Genomic DNA, 15,220 nt, shown 5'->3' with positions numbered 1-15,220 from the left:
AGATACCATATGATGCACCAGATGGAAGTGGAACTTGTCCTGCCATAGACCTGAGCTGTGCAGAACATCACCCCACGCATCACCACCAGCAATCCCACTACAGTGTTTCAGGTCTGAAGTTCAAATGGACTCTTTCCTCTATCCTGTGTGATATTGTTAATTACCTGTTTCGACAACAGCTCTTTGCAGAGTGTGTACAGAGTGATGAACTTTCTTGCCAGCAGCCTGGCATCGAGAAACCCCTCTGCCACAAGCATGATTTCACAGATCAGTTCAAAATCAGGGACCACCATGGCGCAGGGTCTGCAGAGGAGCACAGAGGTTGGCAGGGCTGCACACCATGTCTTTGCCCTCCCACAGCCCGCAGGGTTTGCCCCTGAGTTTCCAGTACGAATCCTTCCCTGCTGCAGTTACACTGCTGGGGGCTCATGTCCCTGCCGGATCAGGGCACCCGGTCCTTCTGCACTCACCATTTGAGTTCCTCCAAGGACAAGGATCCCACAGCAACCCTGCACCTCCCCTTCCAGCACTCCACTGCCTTTTTGTCTTATTGTCAATTGGATTTTTTGCTGGGGTGGCAATTAGACCCCCTGAGCATCCTCTTCCCCAGCTGAGCAGCCCAGCTGGCCCAGCCTGGCCACCTCTGGCGAGTGACAGGGCTGTCCCTTGGTGCCAAGGACTCCCTGATGCCAGGGCCACCATTGCACACAAACACCCTCAGCTTAGGACACGCAATGGATGTGACTCATGAGTGCCACCACACAGGTAAGTGCTGTGATGACACCCACCCACCTGAACAGAGCCTTTAGGTTCTCAGGCAGCTCTGTGCGCCCGGCGTAGCCAGGGTTCATGGTGATGAACAGCCCAACCGACGGCACCAGGGAGATAATCTCTCCAAGGAAGTTGAATGTTTTCTTCTTGGCACGGATTGCATCTTGAATACATTTCACCTGTCAGGTGAGCAGAGGTGTTAGTGCTGGCAGCTCCCAGCTCCCTGTCCCATGCTCCGGCTCACCTTCACCACCCCTCAAAGCGACCCTGGGATTTGTCTGTGCCAGGAATAGCACTGAGTTCTTACTGAAGCCACAACAGCAGGAGAGCTGGCCTAAAACCAGCTCCTTCCCAGTCACCCCAACTCCCTGTCCCGGGCAAAGGCAGAGCTGGGGGGTGACAGGTTATTGGGACAGGACACAGCTGGGCTGTGTGGTTCAACTGTGCCCAGATCGCCAGCACTGCTCTGCTTCCACCCACCACCCTGTGTGCAAACAGGATACAGTGGAGAGAACGGCAGCAAGTTGTCCCATGAGTCACATTTAGCTGGGATAGCACCCAGGATGTGAGCTGGGAAGTCTCTTTGGCACCCAGTGCCACAAGGTTGTGGGAACAGTGCGCACCTGCACCGCGATGACAGACAGGACCTCCACCAAAATGCGATTGAACTCGTCAAAGCAGCCCCAGGCGCCTGTCTGAGCCAGTCCCTTGTAGATGTTCCCACAGGACTGGAGAGAAACAGAGCATCAGGATGGGGCTCGGGTGCCGTGATCCTGCATGGCAGCTGCAATGGGGGGTTTGGTGACAAAGCTCGAGTGCTGAGAGCTGCTCGTGCTTTATGGATTCTGCCCTTCCCTAAGGAAATGCCCCACAGTGATATGGCTCCATGCCCCTGGGCTCCCCCGTGCTCCCAGAGACCAAACCAGGGCCCCCCTTGTCTTGGATATCCCATGGTTCTCACCTCAGTGTCACCATCCTGTTGCCCCGTGCCCTACCTTGTAGTCCATCTGCTCAGAGCAGTTGAACACATAGACCATCATGCCCACTGCCCGGCCCAGGTCCTTGGTGGTCTCAGTCTTCCCAGTGCCCGCAGGGCCTGCAGGGGCCCCGCCCATATAGAGGTGGAGGGACTGTGTCAGGGTGATGTAGCACCTGCGAAGGGAGGACACTGGGGCTGAGCAGGGCCAGTGGTGTGGCAGGCCACAGAGCCGCAGGCAGCAGCGAGTGTGGGGAGCCGAGTCCCAACCTGTCCGTGAGCGGGGTGATGACCAGCCGGGGGGTGTTCCCCAGGTACTCGTAGGCGTACTGGAGCTGAGCGTCGCAGATGTTGGCGTAGCAGTGCTTCTTCCCCTCGTCCCAGCGGTGCCGGAGCTGGGACTGCCAGGCGAACGCCTGGTCGCTCTCCACCTGCAGAGCAGCCAGCTGTGGAAGGCAGGTGAGCACCGGTGCTGCCCACCCCGGCCCGCTGGGACAGCAAGCTCCCATTCATGCTTTGGGACCATTCACTGCCTCCCAACACAAGGAGAGTGTGCAAAAGGGTTCCAGTGCCATGCTGGGGCAGTGCCATCGCTCCTCGTGGCTCAGCTCAGCCCACACCTGCCAACCACAGTGCCCAGCACAAAAGTAATAGAGTGACAGGAAGTCTGTGCTCAGAAGTGCTGAGAGACAGTGCAGTAAAAATACCCTCTTGTACCAAATACCTTCGTTTGGATCATTTTGGCCACAACGTCCCTGGAGTGGACATCAATGGTACAGATCGTCATGATCTTCATCCTGTCTCCAGCACTCAGGTTCCCAAGGAGCAGAGAAATGAGGGCATTCAGCCGAGCAATCTGGGGAAGCAAAGAAATGATGCACATAGAGACGATGCCCTCGTTTTCCCACCTCCTGGTGACTCCCAGCCTGGCAGAGGGGCTTGGGCCAGCTCCGGGTCAGGTCCAGATGATGCCAACCTGTTTTTTGTTATAGTCCTTCAGGGCATTCTCGTAGCCTTTCTGCAGACTTGAAAAGGCAACACCAACCTCTGAGGTCCACGAGATCTGGGTGCACGTCAGGGCGACCTGCAGCAAACCACAAGGACAACACGGCCATAGAGGGGAACACATTGCCTGCACTATGGCTCAGGGCAGGTGCCTGCAGCTCCCAGGGATCTCTGTCTCCTCCTCTTCCTCTCAGAGCCTGGCTCAGCCTGGCCCCACGCAGCAGCACCCACCTGTGCCGGGTAGTCGAACACCCACTGCTCCCGCGGCTTCGCCTCGTAGGTGACCAGGGCCCGGGGGATGAGCTGCCGCAGCGTCGAGCGCATGCGCTCCAGCACCCGGTTCAGCCAAATCTCAACCTGAGGAGTCACATCCAGCAGAGCTGAGCGAGCGGCTCCCAGCCTGTGTCCCCTCAGGCTGCTCAAACCTCTCCCTGTGCAACAAGCTGCAGGAGAGACCCCGGTGCTGACCCCGCAGGGCACATCCCATGGGAGGTGATGGAGGGTGGTCTGAGGGTGAACAGCAGAGGGGAAACCACCTTGTAACCCCCGAGGGGCTGTGAGGCTGTGCAGGTTCACAAGACTGCGCTGTTCTGCTCCTCTAAGGCAGGTCCCATTTCTGGGGTTTTTGGCCAAAAAGCTTTGTGATTACATTTTTAAACTCCTGCCAAGCTGTTAGTGCACAACCAGCAAAAGGCTCATCCCCATCCTCAACCTGCCCCCCCATCCCAGCAAGCGGAGGCTCCGCAAAGCTCAGCTGACCTGGCCGGACAGGTCACAGTCTGCGTCGAAGGGCACGTACTCCCCGTCCCGGCTGAACATCCCCTGGGCCACCTTCAGGGGCTTCTTGTCCGAGCTCAGCTGGAAGTTCAGCTTGGCCACACTGTCGAACAGCTTCGTCAGGTGCCGGGACACCTGAGAGCAGAGGCACAGCCACCATCAGGAGCCCCGTCACACATGGAGGTGTGATCAGCACTTGGATCTACCTCCGGGTGCTCCCTAGGCACTGCACCCCCGGGAAGGGGGATCAGGGATGGTGTTCTACCCGTTAGGGTGAAAAATGTTCTAAAACTGCTCAAATTGGTTAGCAGGGAAGAGGCAGAGGACTCACCCCTGTGCTCACACACAACCTATACCTCAAGGGGCTCGGTCCCCTTCGATAAAATATCCAGCAGGTCTGCAGAGGAGACAAAGTAGAACCGGGGAAAAGCCAGTCTTTTGGTCTCGAGGTATTCAGCCAAGGCCTTCTCACAGACTTCCAGCCTGGAAGAAAATGGAAAAACCTGCTGTCAACCCTACATATGGGTTTTACTCTTTGTTCAGTCCTTGTTGGTGCTACTTTGGGGGAATCAACCCCTTCCTCTGCCCCCCTCAAATGCTCCACTGGGATGACTGAACCCTTACCTGTCCTGCAGCGCTTCCAGCCGGTCGAGCAGCCTGGGCTTGTTGGTGCATTCGACCACATTGGGAGTTTTTTCTGCGTCAGCCATTAGCTCCTGAAGAGGAAAAACACTTAAGTCCACCTGAAGCGGCAGCGAGCCATGGGGTGAATGTGGAGTGGGAATGGGATTCGCACTCGGAAATCTTGGTCGATGGTATCAAACTTCTTTGACTCCTCTGGCAGTTGGTTGCGGGTGTCTTCAGAGGCAATGAATATTGTTTCCAAGTGACCCCACTTCCTCTGCACCTCAAACCAGGTGCTGATAACGGCGTCAGCTGTTGACAGCTTCTGCTGCCAGTCTTGTGCCTCCTGGAGGAAGAAGGCTCGGTACTTGGAGGCTAACACATTCTGCAGCTGCACTTGGTTGTCCTCCAGCGTCTCGATGAGCAACTCATCTGCCTTGAGCAGTGGGAGTCCAGTCCTGCTGTGGGGCTCGTACTCGAACTGCATTGCTGCCCAGGTAGTATCCAGGGTATTCAGCACCTGCAGTCAGGGCAGGAGGATGAGCTGGGCACCACAGTGCTGAGTCCAGCCCCTGCGGGAAGGCAGGGCAGCAGAGGAACACCTGCTCCAGGCAGCGGCTCCACAAGCTCCCTGCTGCCTGTGGACTCCAGTCCCAAGAGCCGGAACACAAGCACTCATCAGCCACAGAGCCACATGGGCACAGGGCTCTCAGCAAAGCAGGGGAGGAGCCGAGTCCTGTTTACCTTCTCCATCCCTGCCTCCTTCGTGGCTTTGTCCACGATGCCGCGAACCTCCTCCTCGAACTTGTGCAGGTTCAGCTGCAGCAGATCCGCGAGGGTGGTGTCCTCAGACATGGTGAAGTCCACCTGGAGAGGAACCGGCATGGTCGGGCCACGGACTCCCCTCTGGGGAGAGGCAATCCAGCAGCTCACCCAAATGAGCTCATTAACACCTGCGTTTGGAGACCTACACGAATATTTGCATGTGGCCAGATTTAAACCCGATGGCACCCTTCCCTTGCTGGGTGTGGATCTCAGGAGCCTCTTGGGCCAGGGGCTGGACCCAGGGATGGGTGGGAAGACTTGGGAGCACCTTAGTTGCCTGCACAAGCTCCTGCCAGTGGCGGTCCCTGATGGCTGGGTTCTGCAGCTCGCTCACAGCGCGCAGAGACGTGATCATGTTCTTCATGTTGCTGTCCAGCCCTATGAATGCGTCCCAGCTCTTCACCTCCTTATCCAAGCTCCGGATGTCTTTAGCAAATTTCTTGCACTCAATATCCATATCCTCAACGTTGAGCTCATTCCACCTGGTCGTCTTCCAGGTGTCAATGCTCATGTTCACCTGGACCCCGGATACATTTTCACAGACATGTGATTAGCAGAAGCATTCCTGCCCAGAATGAAGAGCAGCATACCCAGTGCCCCCATGCCCCACAGGTGCACACACCATGCAGCTGTGCTGGGGTGTGCAGCCCCCCACACCTGTCTCATCCTCCCTCTGACAGCGATGAGCTCTCTAAGAGCTACAACAGCTCTGTATCTTTGGCTGGCAATGCCTGGCTGGTGCGGGGTGCCCATGCTGTGCCTGGTGCATGTGCCAGGTGCCCGTGCCAGCCAAGAGCAGCCTGCTGTCCAGCCCTTGCCTGAAGGTAGTGTTGTGCATTGTGTCCTGGCTCCCCGACCGTGGCACATACCAGGTTAACCATGTCCCAGAGCTCCTTCAGCAGGCGCAGCTCCTTGCGACACGCTTTGAGCTGTTTGTACTCTGGGACTGGCACCTCAAACAGCCCAGCTGAGGAGGCCAGGTCTGCCATGTCCCTCTCCATGGCCAAGACCTTCTTCTGTTGCTGGATGGAGAAAAGGAGAAGGTTTCAGCTAGAGATGGTGTGCCAGGGACATGTCTCCTACTCCAGTGGTGGCTCCATCCCTGCTGCAGGGCCAGATCCTCCCTGTCGGGCTGGGAGCTGGAGCCAAAACCAGAGCAGCTGCCCCACCCCAGCACCCAATGCCAGGGACGGCCATGCAGTGCCAGGGGGGACACTAGTGGCACTGGTGTCCTCTTCCCCTTTCTTACCCTGTTCAGTGACTTGTAGGGGTGCGGGTCCGTGTATGAAAAAGGGGCTTTTCCCTGGAAAGTCTCCCGGAAAGCGTGCTGCTGGACCTGTGTGGGAGGATGGGGCTCAGGGGGGCAGTCGGGACCCAGCAGTCTGGAAGAGCAGCGGGGTCTTCCCGAAGCTGCTGAAGAGCTGCCCATGTGCCCCCAGCCCCCAGGCAGGCACCTCGAACTCCTGGCACTTCCCGCGGAGGATGGCAGCCTCGCTGGCTTGCAGGGGCGCCGCGCTGTCCGCAACTCGCAGGCAGAGCCTCTTGTTGTTGTCCCAGTGCCCAGGCAGGTTCTGCAGTGGGCACCGTGTGGGGTCACCAGTCTGGCCCCGGGGAGCCTCTGCCCATCTCCCCGCACCCCGAGCAGCCTACTTTAAGTTGCAGGTGGATCTGCTCTGGCATCTCATCCCCGTAAGTCTGGAGTAGGTCAACTGTTTCCTTCAGGGGCTCAAACATGCAGTCGGTCACTGCCTGCCTCTCCCTGACCCTTGCCAGATGTCCCATCACTTCCACCAGCCCATCATAGTCTCCCTCCTCCAGAGGTTTACTCAAGCCGGCATTAGACTCTTTGATGAAATCCTCCAGCTCCTGGAGACTGGGAGGACAATGGCACTCACCAGGCGTCCCTGATGGGGCTCAGGGCTCACCCTGCAGGGCCAGGGCATGGCACCCCATGGACTTGGCCCTGATGGTGCCTGGAACCTTCACCTGCACCTCCACAACTCTGTCCCCTGCAGTCAGCCCTGCCCTGGCACACAGAGGTGCCTGTGCCACAGCCCAGCTGAGCTCAGGTCAATGGGAGTGCCACGTCCCCAGGCCAGGGCTCACCAGGCCCTTACCTGGAGGTGACGTGGTGGGAGAGGTACTGCCGGAGCACCAGGCTCTGGCCCTTGATGGCGTCCAGCAGTGCTTTCTTGAAGAGGCGACAGTCGCTCTGCAGCCACCCCCCAAACACTGTGGTGTCGGCAAAACCCAACACCTCTTCGTGCAGCGCCTCGAGTGCATCGATCTGAGGACAAGAACAGGTCACAGCCCACGGCTGCCACCTCCCTGGACACTTCATGTCCTTCAGGGCAACCCAGGCACCCAGCACATCCCCAGGAACTCATCCCACACCTCCTGCTTAAAGAGCTGGAGGGATGGGATCCCAGATGTCGCAGGCTCTTCTGGCTGTGGCTCTGGCTGCGTCTCTTCAGGCCCGGGGGCAGTGCCTAAGGTAAGGAAGCGCTGCAGGAACTCCTCAGGGGTCTCCTGCCACAGGTGGGAGTGCTCCTCAAAGCTGGCGCTGAACTCCTCGCCCTCTGCCATCGTGCTGACCACCAGTGACACCACCTTGTCCCGCATCCTCCCAAGATCTGGCTGCTCCTCCACTGCGGTCTGAAGGGACGGGCAGAGCTTGGGGACCAGCTGGGGGCACCGGGCTCCTCACCCACCTCCCACCGAGCCGGGAGTTGCTGCCACCGGCCATGGACTCACCTTATAGCTGACTGCCCCCTCCAGGAGCCGTGGCATGGAGGCCACTGCTGCCTCGGTGTCCCCGAGCAGCCCCTCCATCAGCGTCAAGAAGCTGTCGCCAGCCCCCACCTCCAGTGAAGGCTGGTACCGCACCCGGCCCTCGCACAGCTCCATCTGCACCTCGAACAACGGGAACACCTCGGCCTGAAAAAGGGCAGTGCCTGGCATGGGGCTTCATGTCCCACGGCCCCCAGCCCTGCAAGCGACGGGGACAATGGGGGACACCAGCCCTGCTGGGGAGCACTGCGACAGGCACGTTTGGCCACTCAGCAAACTGACAGAGAGCGGTGGGACACCCCAAGCCCACCACACCCGCTGCAGGCACACTGGGACCTACATCAGGGTTCATGTTGCTGAGCAGCATCTGTAGGGATTTCTGGACAAATCTGCAGAGCCCATCAAACACGATTCTGTCTATGTGTCCCACATACTTCAGCCATATCTGCGAGGACTTGTCAGCCTTAAACAGAGTTGCATTCTCCTGCCATGGGAAAACCAGCGAGTGTTTGTCAGTGAACATCCAGCAAAGGCACTGGCTCCTAGCACTGCAGGCAAAGCCTTCCTTGTGGCCCCTGTGGGCCCATCCAACACTCCATCCCACGGGCCTCACCTCCACCATCCCCTGGATCCTCGTGCCCGTGTTCTCGATGGCAGTGCGGCGCTCAGTTAAGGCGTTTTCTCTCCCATCCAGGTCCAGGAATGGAGCTGTCTTGTGGTCCTTCCTTCTAAACAAGGGAGTGGCCGAGCAGTCCTGCAAGGAGGAGAGAATGGGGCTGGTCTGCTGAGCCAGGGAAAGAAAAATCCCAGCTGGATGTGTCCCAGAAAGATGCTTGTGAAGCACTATCAAATGTTACCTCCATCAGCTGGGTGATGTTATTCAGGTTCAGCTTTGCTCTCTGGACCCGTCTCTGCAGGTCTTGCAGGGTGTCCCTTATCTCCTGGATGTATTCCATGACACCTGGGAGAAAAATGCACAGATGAACAGGTTGTGCAGACACCTCCAGGGGTGCAAGAGGCCAGACGGTGTTGGGGACCCCCCAAACGCAGAGAGGATCCCCAGCCTTGGATGGTTGAGGTGGGGGTTGGTACCTTCATGGTTCCAGAACAGGGACTGCTCAGCGCTGGCCAGGCGGCCGTCCAGGGCCTCCAGCTCCCCCGTCACCAGTGGTCGCTCCACCGGCAGCAGCCGCTGCTTCACCTGGGGCCAACACAGCCACAGGTGAGTGTCCAGGTGGAGCAGGGACCCTGCTCCAGCCCAACACTGAGGAACAGGGTCCCCACCCCTCCAACACAGAACTGGGGGGCGGGAGGAGGATGGCAGCAGCCACAGCTTGGCCTACCCACAGGATGGGCAGGGACCTGAGGTGCCAGTGATGTGCCTGTGGTACCCCAACCCCCCAGCCCCTCTCAGCATGGCTGGGGCTCAGGGCATGGAAAAGCAGCAGGGTAGACTCTCTTTCAGAACCTGCCTCATTGTACCAGCCCACGATGAGCGACAGGTTGTCCCCAAGCTTTTGGAAAGTCTCATTTTGGGCAAAGAGGTGCTCGGCATTCTCCGGGATGTCCTGCTGCTGCTGGATTTTCAGGTACTTCACCTCCCGCAGGACAGCAATGAGCTGTGAGACACCATCGCCAGGAAGGGGTTTGTTGGCAAAACCCACCACACCTCAGGCAGCCCCTGAGACTGCAGGATTCACACTGGGGTGAGGGATTGCTGGTGTTCCCCGTGCCAGCACCAACCTCTTTGCTGAAGTTCACACTGAGGAGGGCAGAGTCGGGGTCCCTCCGGAGCAAGGGCTGCTCCAGGCTGAAGTGGCATTCCTTGCCGGCTCCACACGCCCACTCCTTGTAGACCCTCTTGCCGTAATCTTGCAGCAGCCCCATCATTTCCTCATACTTCCTAGACACCAGCTCAGCCTCAGCACCCACCATGGCACTGTCAGGGGCACAATAAAGCAGCAGCTGCTGCAGCAGGACATGGGAGGGGACCCAGGCCAGGCTGGATCCTGCCCGGCTGCTGCCCCACGTCCCCATGAGGTGACAGGGGACCCGCACATACGGGTGGTCGATGGCCAGCAAGTCCCTGCGTGGCCCCTCCAGCCGCTGCTGCAGCTCCAGAGCCCACTTCATCTGCCCGGCCACCGGTGGCACGTTCTTGTGGATGGGTGGGGCTCCCCCGGGGGGTGGCCGGAACACGGCCTGGGTGTCGTACAGCACCTTCACACTCTCCAGCTCAGCATCAAACATTCCCAGCAGGGCCATGTAGCAGGGGGAAGCCTCAGCTCTGACCAAGGGTCGCTCCAGCACGGAGGCAAACATGCGCACCAGCTGTGGGAGAGAGAGGTGCTGGTTCCTGTGCCCTGGAGCACCCCTGGGATCCCGGTGACTCCCGGTCCCTGCAGGTGCCAGGCTGCCAAGCTGGGGTACAGGTACCTTCACGGCAGCTGACAGGTTGTTGCACTCATCAAAGCCCTGGCAGAAGATAGCAGCCAGCTGCCTGTTTGCATCCTGAACCTTCTTCTGGAACTCTGCAAAGTCTCTGTTCCATTGCTGCCAGCAAGAGCGAAATGACTTAAACTGGCACAGCCCCTGTGCCTCCTTCCCAAATCCTTCCTGAAATGTTTGCTAAACTTGGAGGGCCCAGAGGCTCATGACCTGCCCCAGAGCCAGCCCTCTGCTGCTGTAGGACAGTCCCATGGGCTGCTCTGCAGTGTGTTCTGGCAAGAGATTTTTTTCTTCTCACTTAGCAAATGTTTACACCTCCATCCCAGCACCCATTACATTTCCATCCCAGCATCTGCTCACCTCTTCACTGGGATCCAAAGGATCATATTTGCAATCAGCAAAACTCTTGGTGACTTCACAGACCTCTTCGGAGATCCGCAACACCCAGTTCCCAAGGAAGTTTCCTCGCACCCCTCCCAGAACTGTCTTCTCCAGCTTCAGGAAGTCAATTGCTGCCTGGAACAGCTCCTGGCAAGCACAAACCTCCTTTTCACTTGGCTCCCCCTGTCCCAGGCTGCAGGTGCAGGAGCTGCAGCACTGCCACAGGGCTGCATCCTGCCCATGCACCATTCCTGAGGAGCATTCTCCCAGGGATGCTCCCTGGCCTGGCTGGGGGGTGGCCATCCTGTCCTGGGGGCTCAGGGCCAGGAGGGCTGTGCTGGGAATGGTGCCACAATGCTCCCAGCAATGTCCCATTGCATCAGCGGCCCCAGCCCACCCAGTGCTGCTCTCAGGGACCACCCCAGGATCCCCATGGCAGGGAAGGCCCAGCTGCAGCTGGCACTGTGCCCCAAAATGCTGTGCTGTCACCTCGATGGTCTTGAGCCTGTGTAAGAAGGCGTCCATCCTCCTGAAGGTACGGGTGGGGGGGAACTCCCACAGCTGTGGCTCCTCCTGGGAGGGCAAAGGGTCTGTCAGTCAGTGGGGCCGGCGTGGAGGAGGCTGGGTGCCTGCACACTGTCCCTACACTCACCGGGAACAACGTGGGCATCAGGTTGGAGCAGTAAGTGCTGTAGGACTGGAAGAACTTCTCTATTGTGGAGATGCTCAGTTTGATTCCCTCCAGGGTCTCCTGGGGTTCTCCTTGTAGCCCCTTCAGCACGTCCTCAGGGCTCAGGAACTTCTGGGTCTGGGACAGACAGATGCAGGCAGGGACTATTGTCAGGAGGGTGGGAAGGCTCCTCCTGTCCCCTTCATCCCCATGGCCTTGCTGGTTGCCACCTGCAGCCCGTGCCTGGCCCAGACCCCCCCAGCCCTACAAGGGCCTCTGCTGTTCCCTTGTCTGGGGTGTCTCTGTGTCACCGCAGCTGGACTCCCCACACCTGTCCCAGTGGGGCAGCTGGAGGGGATGTGGGTCGGTGCTGGGGCTGTACCATGGTGATGAGGAGGTTGCAGATCTCCTGCAGGACACGGGCTACATGGGCAGGTGAGTGGTAGAGCTGGCAGTGAACCCGGAGCAGGCAGACAGTGCATAGCACCTTGGGCACAAACGGCTGCAGCTGTGGGAGCAGAGCCCCATCAGTGTGGGGACATGGCAGAGCTGGGGGCATGTGCCACCCCTGCAGCCTCTGGGGCTCTGCGCCGCCACCCAGATGAGGCAGCCAGGCTGTGCCTGGTTATTTTGCCACATTACTTACCTGGGAATAATCCGCTTGTTCCACCTCCTCCAGCAGCACCTGCAGCGGTTGCAGATGGAGGCTGACATCTTTGGCTTCCTCCAGGCCTGGGACAGGGAGAAAACTCTGGGTCAGGATGGGGACACCCTGTCAGAGGCAGCCACCACCACGTCACCACCACATCCAGCCGAACACTGAGGAACAGGGTCCCCACCCCTCCAACACGGAACTGGGGGGCCTCACCAGCACTGACGGCCCTGAACATGTTCTGCAATGATGGCCAGTAGCAGCTGTTGGCCTTCTCCAGTGTCTTGGCCAGCACTGTCACTTGGGGCGAGAGCAGCTGGTACAGGAGAGGTGGCAGGCTCAGCATAGGGGGCTCAGCACGGGGGGCTCAGCACAGGGAGTCCACTGCGGGTGAGGCAGTACCTGGTCATTGATACACTGCAGGTTGGTCATCCTCGTCTGCCAGAACTCAAACTCGACCCTGGGCAGGGGGTGCACTCCCTCCAGCAGCAGCCGTGCTGAGTCCTGGCTCAAGATCTCTTCAATCTGCTGGGACCACTCGACGATGACGGTCTCGATGGAGTGCAGCACTGGACCGTCTGCAGGCCCCACCAGGCTGAAAGGCAGACAGGTTATGCCCCAGAGGAGCCATAGACTGCCCCAGGGGAACCCCAAACAGCCGGGGGAGCCCCTCGTGCCTGCTTATGCAGAGGCCTGGCATGGGCCCCTCAAACCTTCTCTGCTGCAGGGGTGGCTGTGCCCAGGGGTGTGCAGGGACTAAGCCAGTGTCCCAGTTCCTCCTCCCTGAGGAACTTGTGCTGCCTGGGCCCCTGTTTGCCTTTTCTGGCACCAAGTGGTGTCAGCAGCACCCACCAGTCCAAGGCGGCGCCGGAGTCGTCCCAGCTGATCAGGTGCTCAGGCAGTGGGAGCAGTGGCTTCCCCTGGATCTTCCCGCCCATCATAAACATCTTGTTCTGCAGCTGGTGGGTCTGTTGCACAACATCCTCCACCACCATCCTGGGCCAGCTGAGCCCCTGCTCCTCACTCAGGAGCAGGGGGGACACGACCTGGAGGACGAGGCTGGGTTGGGTGCTCTCTCAGGCACTCCCATGCTCAGGGCAGTGGGCGGTCACGCTGCCCGTCCCAGTGTCCCTTCTCGCTGCCCATCACAGCACAGTCTCAGCCCAGCCACAGCTCCAGCGGCCAACAATGGGGTTTCCTGATATTTCTGTCATCAGTGTGACCAGGAGTCCCCTTGGTCTGGGTTTCCAGCTCTCATGGGCTGGGAAGTGTTGGGAGTGGCACAGTGAGAGCACCCAGCGGGGTCAGGGGCTGGAACACAGGCAAAAGCCCCCAGCACTGCAGGGGAATCATGGGGGCTCCTGGGGCCAATGCAACTTTTGGGTACTCTGGGCTGGCAGTGGGAATATTCGTGGGAAGTTTGAGAGAAATCCACTCAGAAATTTCCCAGATGTGGGGCAGGGGGGAGGGGACATTACAATGAGTTTCTAAAACCACAGGGAGGAAGTGATCTAGTTGGGCCCAGGAGAAAACTGGGCTGGTGACCTTCCCCCAGCTCTTGTCCTGGTGGGGCTCATTCAGCCTAGCACAGGAGTCACCGAAAGGTCAGGACCACTGCCTGGGGCAAGTTTTTTCTATAAATTTCAGTTTCTTTTGGAGAGCACCTGGAATTTTGGCTTTAGCAGCCTGCACCAGGCGTCCCGGCACAGCACTGTGCCCAGGGAGCTCAGCTCATCCCACTTGCCCCACCTGTGCCTGTGCGGGCAACCCACCTCCAGCAGCACGGCGATGAGCTGCTCCACAGGTGAGGGGCCAATGTCTCCCACCAGCAGACCGCTCTGGCAGTTCTCCTGGGTGATGTTCTCCCCCTTCTTCTTCACAAAGTAGATGCCCTTGCTCTTTAGGGCAGATGGGAAGCCCGTAGTGGGCAGGAGCTGCCCGGAGGGGTTCAGCCCCAACACCACCTCCAGCGCATCCTGCTGTTTGAAGAACTTGTCCAGCATGGTCGTGACCTCCTCGCTGCTCACAAACTTGCCCCACTTGTCCGTCGAGATGCGCAGCAACACCGTGACCAAGCTCTCCATGAAAGCGAGCCGTGGGTCCTGCCCGGCCGACATTGCGGCAGCACCGCGGCCCCGGAGCACCTGAGCGGATCCACGTGCGGATCCCCGTTTAGATAGAGGCTGCGCCGACCCCACCCCCCGACCCTCCCCGCTGCCCGTCCCACCCCTCCACTGCCCGTCCCGACTCCCTAACCCTCCCCGCTGCCCGTCCCACCCCTCCACTGCCCGTCCCGACCCCCCGACCCTCCCCACTGCCCATCCCACCCCTCCACTGCCCTCAGCCTTCCCTGTGCACATGCAGTCTCATGGGGAACTGCCGGTCCCATCCCTGCCGGTCCTCATCACCCCCAGTCCCATCAGCCACCGACCTGCTCTATCCCTGCCAGTCCTCATTACCCCCAGTCCTATCGCCCCCCAACCTGCCCCACCCCTGCCTGGCCCCTCTGCCCCCCTGGCTCACCCCAATCCTACCTGGCTCTACTGCTCCCCTGCCCTGCCGCACCCCTCAACCCTCCAACAGCCTCCAGCCACCGTCTGCACCCCAACTGACCCCATCTGCGGTTCAACCGACACAGTCTGCGCCCCAACTGACCCCAGCACCATCCCAACCGGCACTGGCACCAGCCCAACTGCAGGGCTGCCCTCTGCCCCACCACGTCCTCGTCCCTCAGCGGGGGCTGGTGGCCACCCTGGCCCGAGTCAGGCCACGGTGCCAAGGGCTGCCCCATCTGAGGCACAGGGAGGGCAGAGACCACAGCAGGGAATGCCCCTGGCTCTGTCAGGGAATGCCCTTGCCTCTGGCAGACCCCCACCATGGCACAAGTGTGCAAGGCTGGACCAGCCCCCCCCCGCCCTGGTGGCAGCAGCAGGGCTGGCACAGGCTCTGCGCTCCCGGCTTGCCCTTGTCCCCAACTTGGCTTTGATCCCATTCACAGCTGGTACCACCTGGGTATGAATCCCCCAGCCCCGAACGAGGTACCTGAGTGCATGCCCCACCACTTCTGTTGTCCCAGGCCCCTTGAATGGTGCAGTGAGTGCCACTGTGGTGGGCAACCACCCCCCTGCCCAGCCAAGCTCGGTGCCAGACCCACTGCACAGCAGGATGCAGGACCAGGAGTTGTCCCAGCCCAGCCCAGCCACCCATGCCCTGTGGCAAGGTCCCCAAGGCACTGTCCTGGACAGGGGCAGCTGGTGAGGGCACAAGGCTCACAAACACCCTCAGTACACCAAGAAAACAT

At 59.7% G+C, this 15,220-nt stretch overlaps 1 protein-coding gene across 2 annotated transcripts in view; it reads right to left on the bottom strand.

Annotated features, from left to right (window-relative positions):
* Nucleotides 1-14,577, bottom strand: part of DNAH17 (dynein axonemal heavy chain 17) — a 33,621-nt gene extending 19,044 nt beyond the window's left edge. For both annotated transcript variants that reach the window (XM_064676249.1, XM_064676250.1), the window contains exons 1-39: nucleotides 14,454-14,577; nucleotides 13,692-14,063; nucleotides 12,772-12,965; nucleotides 12,322-12,514; nucleotides 12,136-12,235; nucleotides 11,914-11,999; nucleotides 11,650-11,775; nucleotides 11,250-11,405; nucleotides 11,087-11,170; nucleotides 10,577-10,744; nucleotides 10,205-10,321; nucleotides 9,831-10,099; nucleotides 9,512-9,707; nucleotides 9,241-9,387; nucleotides 8,861-8,969; nucleotides 8,626-8,729; nucleotides 8,382-8,522; nucleotides 8,109-8,252; nucleotides 7,733-7,915; nucleotides 7,373-7,633; nucleotides 7,096-7,265; nucleotides 6,629-6,851; nucleotides 6,433-6,549; nucleotides 6,228-6,314; nucleotides 5,848-6,000; nucleotides 5,247-5,495; nucleotides 4,898-5,020; nucleotides 4,326-4,673; nucleotides 4,154-4,245; nucleotides 3,886-4,012; nucleotides 3,512-3,664; nucleotides 2,984-3,109; nucleotides 2,724-2,831; nucleotides 2,472-2,603; nucleotides 2,018-2,178; nucleotides 1,767-1,923; nucleotides 1,395-1,499; nucleotides 793-950; nucleotides 165-303 (exon numbers count right to left, since the gene is read on the bottom strand). In XM_064676249.1, coding sequence (XP_064532319.1) covers nucleotides 165-303; nucleotides 793-950; nucleotides 1,395-1,499; nucleotides 1,767-1,923; nucleotides 2,018-2,178; nucleotides 2,472-2,603; nucleotides 2,724-2,831; nucleotides 2,984-3,109; nucleotides 3,512-3,664; nucleotides 3,886-4,012; nucleotides 4,154-4,245; nucleotides 4,326-4,673; nucleotides 4,898-5,020; nucleotides 5,247-5,495; nucleotides 5,848-6,000; nucleotides 6,228-6,314; nucleotides 6,433-6,549; nucleotides 6,629-6,851; nucleotides 7,096-7,265; nucleotides 7,373-7,633; nucleotides 7,733-7,915; nucleotides 8,109-8,252; nucleotides 8,382-8,522; nucleotides 8,626-8,729; nucleotides 8,861-8,969; nucleotides 9,241-9,387; nucleotides 9,512-9,707; nucleotides 9,831-10,099; nucleotides 10,205-10,321; nucleotides 10,577-10,744; nucleotides 11,087-11,170; nucleotides 11,250-11,405; nucleotides 11,650-11,775; nucleotides 11,914-11,999; nucleotides 12,136-12,235; nucleotides 12,322-12,514; nucleotides 12,772-12,965; nucleotides 13,692-14,036 — 6,051 coding nt within the window. In that variant the 5' untranslated portion in view covers nucleotides 14,037-14,063; nucleotides 14,454-14,577. The remainder of the gene's footprint in view (nucleotides 1-164; nucleotides 304-792; nucleotides 951-1,394; nucleotides 1,500-1,766; nucleotides 1,924-2,017; nucleotides 2,179-2,471; nucleotides 2,604-2,723; nucleotides 2,832-2,983; nucleotides 3,110-3,511; nucleotides 3,665-3,885; nucleotides 4,013-4,153; nucleotides 4,246-4,325; nucleotides 4,674-4,897; nucleotides 5,021-5,246; nucleotides 5,496-5,847; nucleotides 6,001-6,227; nucleotides 6,315-6,432; nucleotides 6,550-6,628; nucleotides 6,852-7,095; nucleotides 7,266-7,372; nucleotides 7,634-7,732; nucleotides 7,916-8,108; nucleotides 8,253-8,381; nucleotides 8,523-8,625; nucleotides 8,730-8,860; nucleotides 8,970-9,240; nucleotides 9,388-9,511; nucleotides 9,708-9,830; nucleotides 10,100-10,204; nucleotides 10,322-10,576; nucleotides 10,745-11,086; nucleotides 11,171-11,249; nucleotides 11,406-11,649; nucleotides 11,776-11,913; nucleotides 12,000-12,135; nucleotides 12,236-12,321; nucleotides 12,515-12,771; nucleotides 12,966-13,691; nucleotides 14,064-14,453) is intronic.
* Between the last annotated feature and the right edge of the window lie 643 nt (nucleotides 14,578-15,220).

This window comes from Pseudopipra pipra, chromosome 19 (genome assembly GCF_036250125.1).
Source record: "Pseudopipra pipra isolate bDixPip1 chromosome 19, bDixPip1.hap1, whole genome shotgun sequence".
NCBI classification, from domain to species: Eukaryota; Metazoa; Chordata; class Aves; order Passeriformes; family Pipridae; genus Pseudopipra; species Pseudopipra pipra.
The sequence above is the reverse complement of the archived record's forward strand: the minus strand, read 5'-3'. Positions and strand labels throughout refer to the sequence as shown.